Raw genomic sequence first — 16,582 nt, 5'->3', positions numbered from 1 at the left:
CCTAAAACTAGTGGAGCCCTTAAGATTTAAACCAGAAAAAAGTATGTATTGGTGTATTCAGAGGAATCATTTTACTAATACTAAAGTACTAGAAGTAAATACTGAAGATTCCCTTTTTCTCTCTCTGTCTGTGAAAAGTTTAGAGCAGTTTCTTCAGTGAGACTCAACAAAATGAAGTGGTGAAAACTGCCACTGCACAGAACTCAGCCTGGCTCAAGGAGAAAAAGTGATAAAAAGTAAAAAAAGCTTACCGAGGCTCCAAGGGACATTTGTAATCTTTGCTTGTATTACTCTAGTTTCAGAGTCAGGGCTGTCTGTTACTGTGGCGTTCAGGAAAGCAATTCCAAATTCAATGTCATTAATATTTCCAATGATGCTGCCTTTGGCATGTGAAGGCCCACCTGTGCGGTGGAGGGAAGGAAGGGAAGAGGGAAAAAAAAAACACGCCCATGTGAAAACTCTGATGTCTGATATTTTGGGGGACAGAAAATTCAAAAATATTGTCCAGCATTTTAAGAAGCAAGGACATTTCTGCAGATATTGCTACATTATTTGCAAGAGTAAAGTTCACAACCTGCAAATAACAGGATGCTGCATATGCGCAGTCGGAGGTACACGCACAGTAACACAGGAATCACCTTATGCACTCACCTCTGTCTGAAAAGCAACAGTTGTTTAACAGCATACTGTAGAGCTATGGAACAGCTTAACAAAAAAATTATCCAGCTGAAGTTGCAGGGGATACTTAAGCCAAAAAAAATGAAATTACTCAGTCAACTGGCTGAGACAGTCAAATCAGGAGTGCTGCAGGCTTTCACCATATCGGCATTGCGTGCAGGCTGTAAGTGAACTCACCGGGACATGCTTGGGTATTACACCTGGATATTTGGGAGGAGTCTCCGGGACAAGGACGTCCACGATTTAATGGGGCTGGATTGCTGCACAGGCGTATGCGAGTCTGCTCTCCTCCTCCACAAGAAGCAGAGCATCGGCTCCATGTTTGCCACTGCCCCCAGTTTCCATCCACTGCAAAATAAAGAATGAAGAAAACTTTTTTGAAAAAAAAAATGTTTCAGGCTGCATCAGTGATGCTATAGTGTCATTCCTTCTTGATGGAATCAATGTGTTAGAGAAACACAGTAACTCAGGGGATGACAAAAACACCTTAATGGGCAGGCATGAACACTTCTCCGCTCAGAAAGATGCTACCTGTAACATTCTGTCTGTTGCTGTACTGGAAACAAGGCGGCTCCTCCGGGGGATGTTTCCGTTGTAACAACTGGGGATTCAGCAAGAGCCTGGCAAAGTTCTTCCCTACGTCACGCTGAAGAGGTACCATGTCACGGCTGACCAGGGAAGCTCTGTTCAGCGCAACCTACGTGCGCCCTGCACAAGCCTGCGAGCCCCGCCGTGGCAGCAGAGGCCGGGTGTGCAGGCAGCAGCTCAGCTGGCTGTGGGTGGCCACCCACGCGTGGCTCCGTGGCCGGGAGCTGTATGACCAGCCGCGCTCCCTGGGGGGGTCAGCCCCAGAGCCGCCTCCTGCCAGTCTCCGTGCCCATGCCCTGAAAGTATCTCTGAAGGGCTCCAGAGAAACCGATCTCAAAAGTAAAACACATGGTTGGATGTATGTGGAGCCATCACAAACCAGTTTATAAAGAACAGCTGTCACACTTTTGGGCAGCCTGTCACAAGAGACAACCTGTCCGTCTAGAGCTTTGAGTGATTTTACTGCTCCAAAGAAAACAGCCAAGGCTGCATAGGTATAACACCGATGGAAGAGTCCAAGAAACTAAACCAAACGTAAATCTTGCAAACCAAGGCACATTTTCTCACTATCTGAACTCTCACAAGAGACCAGTTAGAGTTGGCTTGAACTACACACGTGTGGGAGTCTGCACGGCCTCGGTAACAACAGTACAGGAACATGAGTGCGTGTTGAACAGTTATCTGGGAACGCTTGGTCGGATACAATGCTTGCCCAAAACTAGCAACGATAAGAGGAAAGTAACAAAACTTTGCTTCAGACAACCATTAGCCAAAATGCCAGTAATGAGGGAACTGGGAAGAATCACAACAGCAGCGTGAAAATGAGTGACTGGGGCGGATAAACCCAACCAAGAGGAGGGTGCACCAGGAACAGCGTGGGCTTGGTGCTGTAACCTCTATCGAGCCGTGATGGCGTCTCCCTCCACGCCGCGAGCAGCTGGCACCCAGCTATGGGGGCTGAAGGTGGGGGCTGCAGGAAGCAGGGTCCTGCATCCCGGGGGGGCTGCGGCCTCGCCAGGGCTTTGTCACCAGCACGGGGGTCAGTCAGGTGCCGAATGCGGCACACGTACGCAATAATGCTGGCTCCCACAGGAGGAGGTTGTGTAAAGGGGTGCATACAGAGGAGGGACTTAATAATTTTTTTTTTATTACACCAAAATTAATAATAATTTGATAATAATCCCTTTCTGGCATGAGTTATAGAAGGGTGTTTAGAAATCTGTAGGTGTTTAGCTAGTCTCCTGCATTGTGGTTTATCTTCTGTATTGCTTGTATTGATCCTGCACGTGCAAGTTCTCCGACTGCCCTTTAGCTATGCATTGACAATAAATCAGTCAACTGCTTTGACTGTCATTTTATTTAAAGAATTTGAGCTAAGCATTTTTCCCTGCTCCCAGAATACATTATGAGAGTTCACTGGGAGCCTCAAACTATTTACTGTAAAAACTAAGTAGAATTACTAGATGCAGGAGAGCTTTTCATATGCTGTTTCCTGTTTGGAATTATTCCACCTCGTTTTGGGAAAATTTAACATGTGAAGGAAGAAATGCTTGTAAGGTGACAGACACGTAAAGAAAAAAGTGAGAGTGGATTATTAGATTCTATGAAATGGTAAATAATTACAGCTACCTTCATAATACGAAAATCTTACACGCTATATATACCCTGAAGTCTCCCAGGGAGAGCTGCAATTTCATTTCTCTGGTGGCCTGAGCACTCACCGGGGCACAGCTCAGCGCTGCATCTCTGGACCTGCATGTCAGGCCCTGCACACGCCCTTCCCCCGCTGGCAGGGCGAGGATTGTCACAGGTCCGGTATCGCCTCATCTGGCCTCCGTTGCACGTTCGACTGCAAGTTCCCCAACTACTCCATGGGCCCCAGTTGCCATGAACTGTAAAAATAAGTCAGATTTGATCTGTCTTCCTCTTAACAACGGATGCTTAAAACCAGAGAGTCAAGCTAGGAAAATACTCCTGTTGGAGAGTAACTTTGAAATGTCTTTTCCCAAAATAAAAGAACCAGACAAGTAAAGATCTAAGAAAGTTATCCGTCCAGCATTCAGTGATTTCTCGCAGTATATTAACCAGCTCCAGAACATCGCCGTTCGCAGGAAGGTACGCAGCACGCATTGCCACCCAAGGGAGGCACCACGCTACCGGGAGGCACACAGAGCTTCACTCCCCGGCACTTACTGACTGCACCGTTGTGACTTCAGGGGTGTGTGACCTCCGGCAGCCTGGCCAAGATCTTACGGACCAGCTGCTACTGCTTTGTGCTCCTGACAGTCGATGTTTACAATGTCCCCATCGTGCTGACCGATGAAGACAGGCTTTCCCTCTTGCCAGGCAGCTAATACCGCTACCTGTGTTCAGACCCACTGAGTTTTGCGGAGTGCGGAGACTTGTTTGACAAGCAAGTCAAACCAAATACAAAGCAGTCCCTGAAACGGCCCCACTGGGGTGCGGCTGGTACAAGTGCCATCCCAAAATCCCAGTCCTCCCTTGCGTGTCCTCTGGCTGCAGCTGCACTGCCTGAAGTTGCAACCACCACCACCTTCTCCCCGCCCCTTCCCAACCACTCTCCGATATACTGGCTCAGCTGTTGATAGGAGTGATTACTGAATTACCAGCCAGTGGGTAAGCAGCCCAGCCCAAGGTACTTACTCGGACAGGGATCACTGTTGCAAAAATCAATCTGTATGTCATTTCCTTCACATTTGCGACCCCCGAACTGTGGGGCTGGGTCTGAGCAGTGGCGCGTTCTCTGCCTGCTGCCTCCTCCACAGGACACGGTGCAGGCACTCCAGCTGCTCCACGTGGCCCACTTCCCATCCACTGGCGAGAAAGGCATAGCACGGTACAGTTACAGCCTCTGACATCAGAGATAACGAAGTAAATCAGCGCTACATCAAGGTAAAACTGACTGTAGGATGTTACTCTTTCTAGAGCATCTCAGGTACACAGGGATTTCTGTATAGGGATTTCCAGGACAGAAACCTGGCACAAATATTTTCAAAATAAAGGTTTAAAAAAAATCTTTTAAATAACCTGTAAGCCTGACCAGAATCACGGGCATGGACCACCTGGGGATCCAGCTCAGCGACACTCACGTTTTTAGGTATCTGTAAGCAAGTCAAACCAAATACAAAGCAGTCCCTGAAACTGCCCCACTGGGGTGCGGCTGGTACAAGTGCCATCCCAAAATCCCAGTCCTCCCTTGCGTGTCCTCTGGCTGCAGCTGCACTGCCTGAAGTTGCAACCACCACCACCTTCTCCCCGCCCCTTCCCAACCACTCTCCGATATACTGGCTCAGCTGTTGATAGGAGTGATTACTGAATTATCTCACAAGCCAGGTCTAAGCAGCTGAGTGCTAGCATCTCTGATCTCCCAAGATGTGGTGACACAAACTGTCAGGGGAGCACTGGAGCTGGTGGCTGAGAAGAAGCCGACGAGTCCCAAACCAGCTGTAAGCAACAGCATCCTCAGCAGCAGCACATCGAGCTGGATAAACGTGCAACATCAAGCCCTCAGCTGCTCAACTACTACAAGGTGAGTTGGCAGTTACAGTGGGGACTCAACATAGGGTTTGGCATGTGCAAAATGGAGCATGAAGCCAGAAGGCTCTCGTCTGAACTGCTGCACGTTCCGCTTCATGAAATATCCCTCTGTTATCCCTGCACTCAGCCAAATACAGAGGTCGTATTTCAAAAATACGAGTTTTCCTACCCAGTCATAAAGGACTCGTTGAAATGTGGAAGAAAAGGATAAATGAGTAACAGAACCTAGGAAAATTTTAACGAGAAATGTTTAAGAAACTTGTAATTTAACTGCCAAGGATTTAAAACGCAGCTTTTGCACGGTGGCAGGGTAAAGGAAGAAAGACAAGCACAGGAGAAGAAAACCCGTATGTTAGGTCTATAGAGGGATGTTAAAGACAGCGACGGGGACCAGTGAAAAGAAAAGGCTTGAATGGAATTTTTTCAAGGACCACACCTGTAGAACTGGAAAGCTTTCAATGTACGGTCAGTAGAATTTGGAAAGGAAGTGACAAGTTTGTCCTTGTTCTCTCTGTGCCCGACACATCTTACCTGGGCAGCGTCTCTTGTTGCAGACCTGCACCTGCGCGTCAGGCCCCGGACAGTACGACCCGTCGTGGGCAGGAGGAGGGTTGCTGCAATGCCGCAGGCGGCTCTGGGTGCCCTTCCCGCAGGTCTCACTGCAGGGACCCCACGGCAGCCAAGGACTCCACTCACCATCAACTGCAAAGGCAGCACAGCTATAAAACTGTTCAGGCTACACAGCTGCTTTAACTTGAAATTACAGCTCCTCAGCCTCAGGCAAAAAAGCTACGTCATTTAATATCAATAAATGAAATATCCTGGATAAGCCTGTGAAAAAAATCTTTGCCTTAAGCATCAGCTGGAACAGATCAACAGTTTGCAAAGGAGATGAATTCTTTCCTTTTTGTTTTCTGAATACATCACTGCACCTCACTATAATCTCGGAACCACGGACCTGAACACTTGATCAAATCTGGTGTTTTCCCAAGGCCCCTGGCTCCGAGTGCCCCGTGCCAGGCGGAAGGGGTCGGCGGGGCGAGGGGCGCACTAGCCACAAGCCGGCGCACAGCCTGAGCAGCTACTGGGAAGCAAGAGCCAGAACGGACTTTGTTGCCAAGATCCAGAGAAATGAATCTCAGGCTGGTGGATGAACATTTGGCATCGTGGTGGTAGCAGAGCCAGGAAAAAAGGGAAAAATCAATGTAATAAAAATGGATTAGAAGGAAACACACCGGTGGTGAAGGGTTATGAATAAACTACAACCTGTCAAACACGGGAAGTACTACCAAGGCAGGAAGAAAACCTGAAGATTCAGTTAGGAGAAAGACGTGGCCAAAAATTAAACCAAAGGAAAATATACAGATAATGCCTGAAATTACTAACTATCATGTTTTACATGGCTTTTTAATGGTTGGTGGTTTGGGTTTGGGGTTTTTTCCTCTTATTTTTATTAGCTTTGCTGCATAGGTTTAGAGTAGCAAGTTTTACTCTGTGGGAACATGTATTGGAAAACATCAAAATTTAAAATTAACGTTTTTATTGAGGGTGGGGAGAGAAATTCCTTAGCATATTCCTTTCATTTACTTTTGTGACTTCTGTTTCTAAGACCTGGTGCCATTCAACAAACTACAAGCAATTTTAAGACAAAAAAAATGGGAGCTTAATTCTTTTGTAACGTAGTAAGTGGAAACAAACTGAGAGAATTCAGGTTTGGAGAGAAAAAGAAACATGTATGGGAAGCCCCTTGTGCAATCAATTTTGAACCACTCTTCTCTTACCTGGGCAAGGCCTAATATTACACATGACTGAATCCACAGCGCTGCCATCACAGGGCTTCCCACCGTGCTGAGCTGGTGGGTTACTGCACATTCTGGTTCTGGTCCTGTTGCCTCGTCCGCAGCTCTTTGAACACTCTTCCCATAATCCCCACTCTGACCAGTTGCCATCCACTAAGAAACAGAAACCCCCGCAGTTTTAATTTAAAAATATTTTCACGGTATTTATTGACATTTTCTCTTTCTTTCCACAGAAGTCAAAATGAATTCCAGCTTCTCAGAAAAATTAATCTGTCATGAAGATCTCTGGTGATTAACAGTTCACCGTTAGGGCACTTAAGCTAAGGCACATGAAAAGTATCGATTCATTACAGAAATACCTGGACATGGTTTGCTGTGGCAGCTGCGTACGTCTGTGTCAGGCCCCTCGCACCTCCTCCCACCGTTAGCTGGAAGAGGGTTGTTGCACTGACGGACTCGCTCCTGGACACCCTGGCCGCAGGTGACGCTGCAAGCTCGCCAGTCAAGCCAATCAGAAAATCCACCGTGCACTGCAACGGGAAAAACGATGCTCTGCCGGTACGTGCTTGTGCTTAGAACTCCCTTAGCTTAGCAAAGTGAAAAATGCACTTCATAAGCCATCCTTGGAAAGCCAACTCACTTCTTAATTACTGGAGAAACAGCTTACTCCGGTTCAGAGAATACTTCAGCTGCTCTGAAATATTTATTGCTTATGCTCCTAAATGCTTTTCTTTAGAGCTACAATTAAGTTATGATATGTGTTCTGAGGATGGCATCTAATTCAAGATCCTTTCATCCTTATTTATGTCTTTTGCTCCTACACACTCCTCTGTCGCACACAGCTGGATGAGTATAATGGAGCAAGATTCCATGAAAAAGAAACCTAGTCTGAGATGTCAAGTAGCTTTAAGAAATGCCTAATGCACATATGGAAGATAAAATACCTTATCTATATAATATGGATAAGATAAGATCTTGATGGTAGTTACCCTCAATTAATGCTGCAATCTACCAGTTTGACAGTCACTACCCTATATTTTGTGCACCTACCCTGGACAGTCAGTGGCACTCTAACAAGAACAGATCCCATCAGATTCCTCGCTACACACTTATATTCAGCCGTATCCTCCTTCTGTGCTGCAACAATACGCAAGGAGCCGTTAGACAGGGCAGTCACTCGCTCGTTGCTCACAACCGGGTGACCTTGGCGGGACCACGCGATGGTTGGAGGCGGCTCTCCCTTTGCCTGGCAGTTCAGCATTGCTGTGGCACCAGCTTCAACAACTGTCTCTACAGGTTCAACAGTAATGACTGGAGGACCTGAAACAGAAGGGTTTCTTTAGGCAATAGCACATGTTGACGTTTTTTCATTGCGTTGACTATTAAAGGTCTGGTCAGAACAAAGGCAAAAAAAAATAAAAATCTTAAGTCAGTCAGTTTATTGTGACAAAAATGATTGTTGATCTTCCACTGTCAAAAATATATGCAAGTTAAAATGACGACAGGCTGTTTTTAATGTGCTGCGATCTGAGTTGGGATCGAGGCCTGACAATATGAGCAGTCTGCTTTATTGCTAAAATGTGTCGCTTTTCATAAAGCCTGCAGGAAGATGCTATTAATCATGTCCAGAGGCAACAAGACGTAAGTAACAGATCCATACTGCTCAAGGGAACAACAGAAAGGGGATGTTCAGAAATTCTATTGCTAGTGAAAAAATAATTCTAAAATACGATTTCTGCCAAAAATTAAATGTTGTCAGCGAAAGCTGGGATTCAACTCACCTAACTTTCTTAATTTAAAAGTATGAGTCTAGTTTAACTCAGTTGCACAGACATCCTTGCTAGTCAACTAACAGAAACAGCCCTTTCAGAAGGGGATTCACCCTGCTCTAAGCTGGTTTCTAAGATGCAGCTGAATCACCCTCCACATGCTTCTCCTCTTCCACCTCAATCACTACCTTAGACTAGACTCTGAAATATTACTGGTGAAAGATGAGATGAATCTTAACCTACAGTGCAGCGCCCACCCTCCAAAACTTCAACGGGAGCTGCATGCACCTATCCAAAGGTAGGTCATCGCTCCAAACCAGCGGCATGACATTTATCACTTTGAGTCTTACTCTGAAGTGTCAGCGTCAGACTGCGTTCCACCACCCCAGCATCATTGGTAGCCACACACTTGTAGTCACCAGCATCTTCATTCTAAAGACAAAAAGCCAACAGTCAACATGCATGTAACGGGGGGTTCCATTTACACTGCAATTCCTGCAAGCTGGCATTTTCTGCTGGCACGCCACAGATCTTAGGAGGCACGCTGTTAGATTCTAGAGTACCTCAGTCTCTAGGGTATGCCTTTATTAACATTAAGCTGATATTGTGAGTTATTTTTATATTCCATTTTTTGCTTCCTTCAGCTCCTTAATGCTGAGGATCAAATTGTGTGTGTGTGTATACATATATATATAGTATTTTTTTTTAACTGAAATTCAAGGGAGCTATTGTTTTTAACCCTGTTTCAAAACACAGACATGAGTTTATGGGGGGGGGGGAAGGATCTTGCCATTCATATTAGGCATTTAGATGCCAAGGGATTTCCACAGGTAGAACACAATTGCTGTTCAGCTGACCCGATCTGCAGAACCCAGGCTTCCTTAAGGTCAAAAGCAAAAGTCCCATTTGATTGGGCACGACCAGGACTTCACGCACCAACAGTCAGGATCAAGTTTCAGCCCTTCTGACAAAGAGAACGATAGCCCCCTGGGTTTTTATCACACTAATTTGAGTCTAATTCTAGTCTGAATTAACATTTCCTAAAGGTAAAAAGCAAAAGTGGATTAAATGTCTAGCCTCGCTCTTCCAAAACAAGGTGATCTGGAATACCTTTATTAACCAAGTACAATGCAGAAACACATTGTAACAGACCAGTGACTCACTACGGTGCTGTAGATAGCAAGAGAACCATTGTTAAGCTGTCGGATCCTGTTGCTAATCTGAATGCCAACTCCTTTTTTGCTCCACTGGATGGTTGGAGGTGGATCTCCTCTGACTTCACAATTCAACATAGCATTGCCACCCAAGGGCTCGATTCGGCTAGAGTGGTAATCCCCTTTGAAGACTGGAGGCTCTGAAAAAAACAAGTGATAGCAGAGAAATAGCAGAGTCAAAATAAAATGCCCTTAATGAAATTGCTGGCAGGGATCATTCACCTCTGACTTTCTGAAGTGTGAACTTCACCCTGTTTCAATTTTTCTGATTCAGTCATATACAAGGCATTGAATACGAGGGGTAATGGTTTCAAACTGAGAGACGGTAGGTTTAGATTAGCTATCAGGAAGAAATTCTTTACTGTGAGGGGGGTGAGGCACTGGAACAGGCTGCCCTGGAAGCGTTCAAGGCCAGGCTGGACGGGGCTTGGAGCAGCCTGGTCTAGTGGAAGGTGTCCTTGCCCACGGCAGGGGGGTTGGAGCTCGATGATCTTAAAGGTCCCTTCCAACCCAAGCCATTCTATGATTCTGCTATCAAAACAGATGACACTGTGGAACTGTGCAATAGTAACTACAACTACTGTTATTTTACATACCTTTGACATACACAAAACCAATAGCCTTGATTGAGCCAACGGTGTTTTCTGCTGTGCATACATAGGTACCAGAGTCATCTTTAGATACCCTTTCGACAACGAGTTCGCTGTGTCCATTTACATCGTCGTATTGTGCTGAAGGGAGAACACACCGTAAAGGGTTACTTCAGTGATTTTAATCAGCATCATCTCAGTGCCTGGTGGGGCATAAGCCTGTTTGAATTACAGCGCTGTTCGGCAACGCAGCTCGGCAGCGCTGGGCCACTTTTTTTCCGAGGCGCTTCAGAAATGCATAGAAAAGTCACTGCTATGACGTTTGCCCACATGCGTATGCTCGCTTAAGGTGTCCCTTAATTTGGAGCTTTGTGCATCTGCATTCTATGAACTGCTGAGGTTTTCTTCATATTTAAAAGAAACAGCATTAGTTGTTGGATGCTCAGTAAATGCCATCTGATACTGAGTGTTTTTAACGTGTTACATTATTGCCTATAGAAGAGGAACAATTTTGTAATTATGTTCCTCACAGTTTTGTCTCAGAGGCAATTTAATTACATGTTTGCATAACACTGAAGATATTCCTCACACAACCACTGCCCAACAAGTTTGTTCCCTCTAGATTTTTTTTTCTTCCTTATCTTAAACTAATTGCAATGCTGCGTGGGGAAAAACAACTGTAGAGTGGAATGGCCAGGAAGACCCGGTGTCCCCCACCTGGAATGATGTTATTGTTAAAGGTCCATGTTATTTTGGGTACAGGTATCCCAGTTGCTTTGCACGTTAATCTGAGCTGTTCTCCCTTAGTCAAAGCTACATCTCCAGGCAGTTCCGTAAAAGCTGGAAGCACATGAACGATCAACGTGACGGTGTGTGTGTCTTCTCCAGCAGCGTTGTTGGCAATACAGGTATAACTGCCGGCATCTGCAGGCTGAAAGAGAAAGCACGTTGGGGAAATTTCAGCTGTGATATATCCCACACAACACTGCCACCTGTAACGACAAGAGCCTCTCAAAAGGTTTGGAACAGGCATTCAGCAGAAATGCTGACCTGAACGCTGTCACTTCCTCTAGATTTGAGTGATGACCTATACTTCTTTTTGCCCTTCCTGAGAATTTATCACTACAAATTCTTCACAGATTTTGTTCTTCAGTGGAAAATGAAATGTTTATAAGGACTTTGGAATATTAAGAACAAGAAAACAGAACAGAACAGTGACTAATCCAGAGGTGGCTGAAAACGAAGAGAAGCGAGGTCTTATTATTGCCAAACCTGTCAAGTCATAGCTTGGATTTAGGGGACTTACAACAACGTTGTCCAAAATGAGGTCTCCACCTGGGACAGCCCGGTATTTTCCTCTCTCTGTTAACAGCGTATTGTCCTTCTTCCAGTTTATTGTTGGTGTTGGAATCCCATCAGCCACACAGGACAGCACAGCCTGGGAGTCTTCTGTGACTGTGTACTGCGCATCCGTTCTGCGAATCTTGGGTGGAACTGTGAGAAGTTTATTAAAAAGATTTACCGCTATGTGTGCTTTTACAGCAGTGCTTGGATAGTGCAATACTGGACTGAAGAAACCATTGCCTGGACCTTCTCTGTTGTTTCTTGTCTCCATCAATGACCACCATTAAGTATGTCAGAGAAACGTGTGACATTCTTGTAACAAAATATAAACCGAGTTACAGAAATGTGACGTTCTTCCTGAATTCAAGCAATGTGGCTGATAGATACTATAACCCAATAAAACTCACCATTAAGTAGGCTAATTTTCCTGAACACCTCCCTTACATCCTAGCTCCTTACTCTCTGCAGTTACACGCTGTGACAACGCGCCCTGTTTCCGTACAGCCCCACTTACTGTGCACAGCGAGCTCCATGCTAGAAGTGCTGGACCCTGCAGGGTTCGCTGCTATGCATGTGTAACGGCCAGCGTCACCAGGCTGGACAAACACAACCTGCAGAGCACCAGTGCTAAGGATTCTTCTTCTAATAGACTCCGTTATTTGCTGTCCATCCTTACGCCAGCTGATCTCGGGCTCAGGGTAGCCTTCAGCCTCACACTGCAGTGTGACAGCCTGATCAACAGGAACAACATATTCCTTGAGGTGTGGCTTGGTAACGGGAGGAACTGAAAAGAATTCAGAAATTTTTTTAAAAGAAATTGATGTTGTAAGAAACATGGAACGCTTCAGTTCTTCGTGAAAATAATCCTGAAAGATTATTTTGATGCTAAAGTAGACAGCCAACTAAAGGGAATAAACCTCCTGGGCTCTATTCAGCATCACATCAAATAGGAAAGCATGAGGTCCGTTTCTATTGCTCAGAATTGTGTTTGACTAACAGAAAGCATGCACAAATTCCTTGTCTGTAAATCACTACAAGAGTTTAAAAGATTATTTACCTTGAACTTTCAGTTTGATCTTCCCCAGAGCAGTGCCAGCTGGATTTTGAGCAACACATGTGTAAGTGCCGGCATCTTCAACACTTGATTTCGCAATCTGTAAACTGCCACTTGGAAGAACCATGTAACTGTTGCCTAAAACAAATTCAAGCAAAGTATGGCACTTTTGTTCTTAAATTAAGGGGTTCCTTATATCTAAGTTTGAACATTCAGAAAAGAGAAAACAAGTTTCTAAGTTAGAGCACTTAGGCTGGAGGTACAGGCTTTAGGAGGTTACCTGTTGTGACTACATTGATGCCCTCCTTTTGCCATGTTACTACGGGTCGAGGTGTACCCGTCGCTTCACATGGTAGTAGGATGGGATTGTTCATAATGACATCCAGTGCCCCTGGCTGAGTATGGATAACTGGTGGTTCTGCGGAATGAAATAAAAAGAAAAATGCAACAGGTTTAACCTTCAAGGCTACAAAATACAGGAGATGCTAAAATTGCAAAACCCGAGAGTCTGAGGCCGTACGAGCAATGGTTTTATTCTGCTACCCATATGAAGAGCTCAGTGGAAGCGCTTTTAACTATAGCAACACGTTCAGCATGAGTGTGTGTGTAGAATATGGCCCTACCTCATGCAGTTTGCCATCACAAATACCTTTTAACTTACCAAAAAGCAAACAAAAACCTTACTAAAAAATAAAATAGTAGAGCAGCATGGAGTGGGGGGACTCTATCCAAGGTACTGGAATTGTAACACACAGAGTAACGACTTTGGGAATAATCAGCGCATCCACAAGAAGTCAGCTGAGCAGGACACTACTCGTGATGGTCCACCCTGGCCTCGCCGTTACTGCGCAGCACAGGTATGTGTTAAATGGGCAACATGTGCTGAGAGAATGCACCTTCTCTTCAGCTTCCCATCTTACCCTGAACGTGCAGAGTGGCGTGCCTGTGGGCTGAGCCGGCCGCGTTCCGGGCCACGCAGGTGTACTGCCCCCCGTGCGCCAGCTGAGCAGCCGGGATCTCAACAGCACCTGCAGCAGAGAGTGCGCGTCACAACACACAGCAGCAGCCGCATTCACAGGAAAACGCTACTGCAGCACCGTCTTAAGAGGTGTGTCTTTTTATTCCAAGAAATTGGAGAGGGGTTGTTTGCATTTAATTAATTCATTACTTCTGGATGTGCACAACTACAGCCTTTCACTTTCTGACTTTCTGCAGCTGAGCGCCAGTCGTGCACAGTACCTGAGGAGAGAATTCTGTAGCCATCTCCCCTGGGAAGCAACTTTATGCCGTTTTTGGTCCAGTGAACTGACGGGGCAGGAATCCCCGATGCAGTGCAGGAAATCACTACTGGAGACAGCTTTGTTACCAAAAGGTCCGTGGCTTCATCTGCTATGGACGGGGGCACTGAAAACAAAAATCAGCATAAAGGTTACTTGCCCGTTTTCATTTTTATGAATTTTTGGAAATAACTTATCTCTCTTGGGAATACCAGAGACTTATGGATATCAGTATCATAAAAGAATGATATAAAAATCTCATCTCAACATTGGAAGGCCCCAAAGCAATTCTGGGTGCCATACACATGTAATAGCAATATCCCCTCTACCTTGAACAGTGAGCTCAACTGCTCTTTGATCTTCTCCTGCATCATTTGACACAGAGCACTCATAGACAGCAGTGTCATCCACAGTGGGAGAAATGATTACTAAGGAACCTGAAGATAGAAGTCTGAACAAAGAAAAGAGAAGAAAGTAAAAGCCATTGAAATACTTCTTTTCTTCTCAGGTAATCAGACCACTGAATGTGCTGGCTATACAAGATTACATTTAAGCGTGGCTAGATTTTTAAAGTGCCAAAATCATCCCTGAAAACTTTAAACCCACGGTGAAAAGAAAATCTCTCTCACCTGTATGTATTCTGGTTCTGGTCAACACTAAGCAGATGCCCGTTCTTTTTCCAGCTAATTGCTGGTCTGGGAATTCCGGTGGTCTCACAAGGCAAGGTGGTCTGCACATTTACAGTAACTGTAATATTTGTATGTCCAGGAGCAATAGTTGGAGGAACTAAAGACAAACAAAGCATAATTATTCAGAGTAATTATATATATATGTATGCCCACACCCCTCTCTCACACCTATATAGAGCTGAACTGCCTGAACACATTTACTCGGTTTTTATAAAGAGTAACTTGACAGTATTAAAGTTACTAAACATTTAGCATGGCATGTGTCAAGCCTTTCTAGTTCCAGTGCACAAGGAATAAATATTTTCTTTTCATGAATATTTGGGTTGTATTCCTAAGGCCATAAATTTTATTTTTATTTTATTTTTTTTTTAACCAGAGCAGCTAAAAAGGGGCTAAACTTAAAATTGGATCTGGCAGAACAGAAAAATTATAAAATTGGACTTCAGACTTATAAAAATGCATATATTTATCTAAAACAAAAATATCTACCAAGAACTTGCAGATCAATTCGTTTGCGTTCTGTGCCAGCTGTACTGGTTGCCATGCACACGTATCTTCCCGTGTCAGTCACGTGTGCCGAGTGGATGTGTAGAGACCCATCCTCTAACATGGAGTATCTGAAACAAAGCCATGTGGTTTTTTTCTGCCCCTCAATCAACAGAACCGTAGGCTATCCTGGTAGAGCAGAAGGAAAAGATGACTCAGGGTACACAACAAACAGCCTAAACACATGGTGTCTTAATCTGTGCACATGGTTTTCTCATTTATTGCACTTATCCTGAGCTCACTCTTTCCCAGGACATCCATTTTTCAGAGAAATTATGAAATTTAGCTGACACAGTGGTTACACATAAATGATGCCAGATTTGCAGAAAATATCCAAAAGCCCTTTTTATGGTTTCTCATTTAAGTTTAAAAAACACTAATTAATGCTTTCTTTTTTTCTTTGAAATGTAACTGAATTCTTTAGTGTTTGCTCAGTTCCAGAAAATGCCAAACTACTTCCCCTTAAAACAGTCAGAAGACGGAAACCATTCACTGTAATAAAAGTTGATACTAAAACATTTACAGAAAGTTTTATATATTAGAAACTGCAAAGTACACTCAGGTAGCTTCTGGTCTTCATGAAATTGCTTGGCCTAATCCCAAAACTCCATATACATAAAAAAAAGATAAGGATCTTTCACGTTTACTGTTCAAAATCTTTAATATCAGAAGAATTATTACTACATTTGGTTGTCAAAGGAGATTTTTGTCCTTCACAACAAAAGCATGAAACCTTTGGCATGCTACTTTTCTGTAGAACAACTTCTTTATGTTACTGTTTCTATCACTGTATTTTCCACATTTAGGTCTGATCGAGATAACAGTAGATATGCTAGTTCCGATCTGTGAAAACAAAACTAATTTACAAATCACAGATGTCTTAATTAATCTTTCTGTAATTAATACATTCTTAAAAAACAATGAAGAATATTTATGCTGCTTCTGCACAATACCTCGTGTTGTTTCCAGTAAAAATAGCTCCATCCTTCCTCCATGTAATTCTCGGGGTCGGCACTCCTTCTGCAACACACTCCAGAACAGCAGAAGCATTTATACGCACGACAACAGCCTGAGGACCACTTCGGATTGTAGGTGCCACTGTAAAGGGAAAATTGCTGATAATACAAAGCAAATAAAAAACTTCACTCCGCAATGACTGAAACGAAACACTTGAAACCAGATGCAGTAACAGACACGGGAATCACTGCAAAGACAGAAACAAGTTTCTTACCGTTTTGTGTAGTGCACAGTAATTGCCATGATGCAGTAGGGAACGAGAAGGAAAGTTTGTATGAAATGCAGTGTAACAATCATCTTTGCAAGTTACTGCAAAGGTCATCATATAGCTAAAACAGTAAAAGAGTTCAGCATATTTAAGTCAGCAAAATAAGGCTAAGGTTATATCCGTGCTTCCTAATTATAAATTAAGGAGAAAAAAAGAATTGTCATTGGACCAGTAAGGACAGTCCCGGGGAG

At 44.2% G+C, this 16,582-nt stretch overlaps 1 protein-coding gene across 1 annotated transcript in view; it reads right to left on the bottom strand.

Moving 5' to 3' along the window:
* Window positions 1-16,582, bottom strand: part of HMCN1 (hemicentin 1) — a 202,423-nt gene that overhangs the window by 18,336 nt on the left and 167,505 nt on the right. The window contains exons 73-94 of the mRNA XM_037404235.1: window positions 16,060-16,204; window positions 15,050-15,177; window positions 14,501-14,657; window positions 14,201-14,322; window positions 13,834-13,998; window positions 13,515-13,622; window positions 12,875-13,012; window positions 12,598-12,732; window positions 12,055-12,324; window positions 11,503-11,690; window positions 10,914-11,127; window positions 10,203-10,337; window positions 9,556-9,746; window positions 8,743-8,824; window positions 7,674-7,943; window positions 6,983-7,153; window positions 6,606-6,776; window positions 5,356-5,526; window positions 3,931-4,101; window positions 2,988-3,158; window positions 856-1,026; window positions 252-401 (exon numbers count right to left, since the gene is read on the bottom strand). Coding sequence (XP_037260132.1) covers window positions 252-401; window positions 856-1,026; window positions 2,988-3,158; window positions 3,931-4,101; window positions 5,356-5,526; window positions 6,606-6,776; window positions 6,983-7,153; window positions 7,674-7,943; window positions 8,743-8,824; window positions 9,556-9,746; window positions 10,203-10,337; window positions 10,914-11,127; window positions 11,503-11,690; window positions 12,055-12,324; window positions 12,598-12,732; window positions 12,875-13,012; window positions 13,515-13,622; window positions 13,834-13,998; window positions 14,201-14,322; window positions 14,501-14,657; window positions 15,050-15,177; window positions 16,060-16,204 — 3,624 coding nt within the window. The remainder of the gene's footprint in view (window positions 1-251; window positions 402-855; window positions 1,027-2,987; window positions 3,159-3,930; window positions 4,102-5,355; window positions 5,527-6,605; window positions 6,777-6,982; window positions 7,154-7,673; window positions 7,944-8,742; window positions 8,825-9,555; window positions 9,747-10,202; window positions 10,338-10,913; window positions 11,128-11,502; window positions 11,691-12,054; window positions 12,325-12,597; window positions 12,733-12,874; window positions 13,013-13,514; window positions 13,623-13,833; window positions 13,999-14,200; window positions 14,323-14,500; window positions 14,658-15,049; window positions 15,178-16,059; window positions 16,205-16,582) is intronic.

Source organism: Falco rusticolus, chromosome 11 (assembly GCF_015220075.1).
Source record: "Falco rusticolus isolate bFalRus1 chromosome 11, bFalRus1.pri, whole genome shotgun sequence".
Lineage (NCBI taxonomy): Eukaryota > Metazoa > Chordata > Aves > Falconiformes > Falconidae > Falco > Falco rusticolus.
This window is presented reverse-complemented; position numbering and strand designations above follow the sequence as displayed.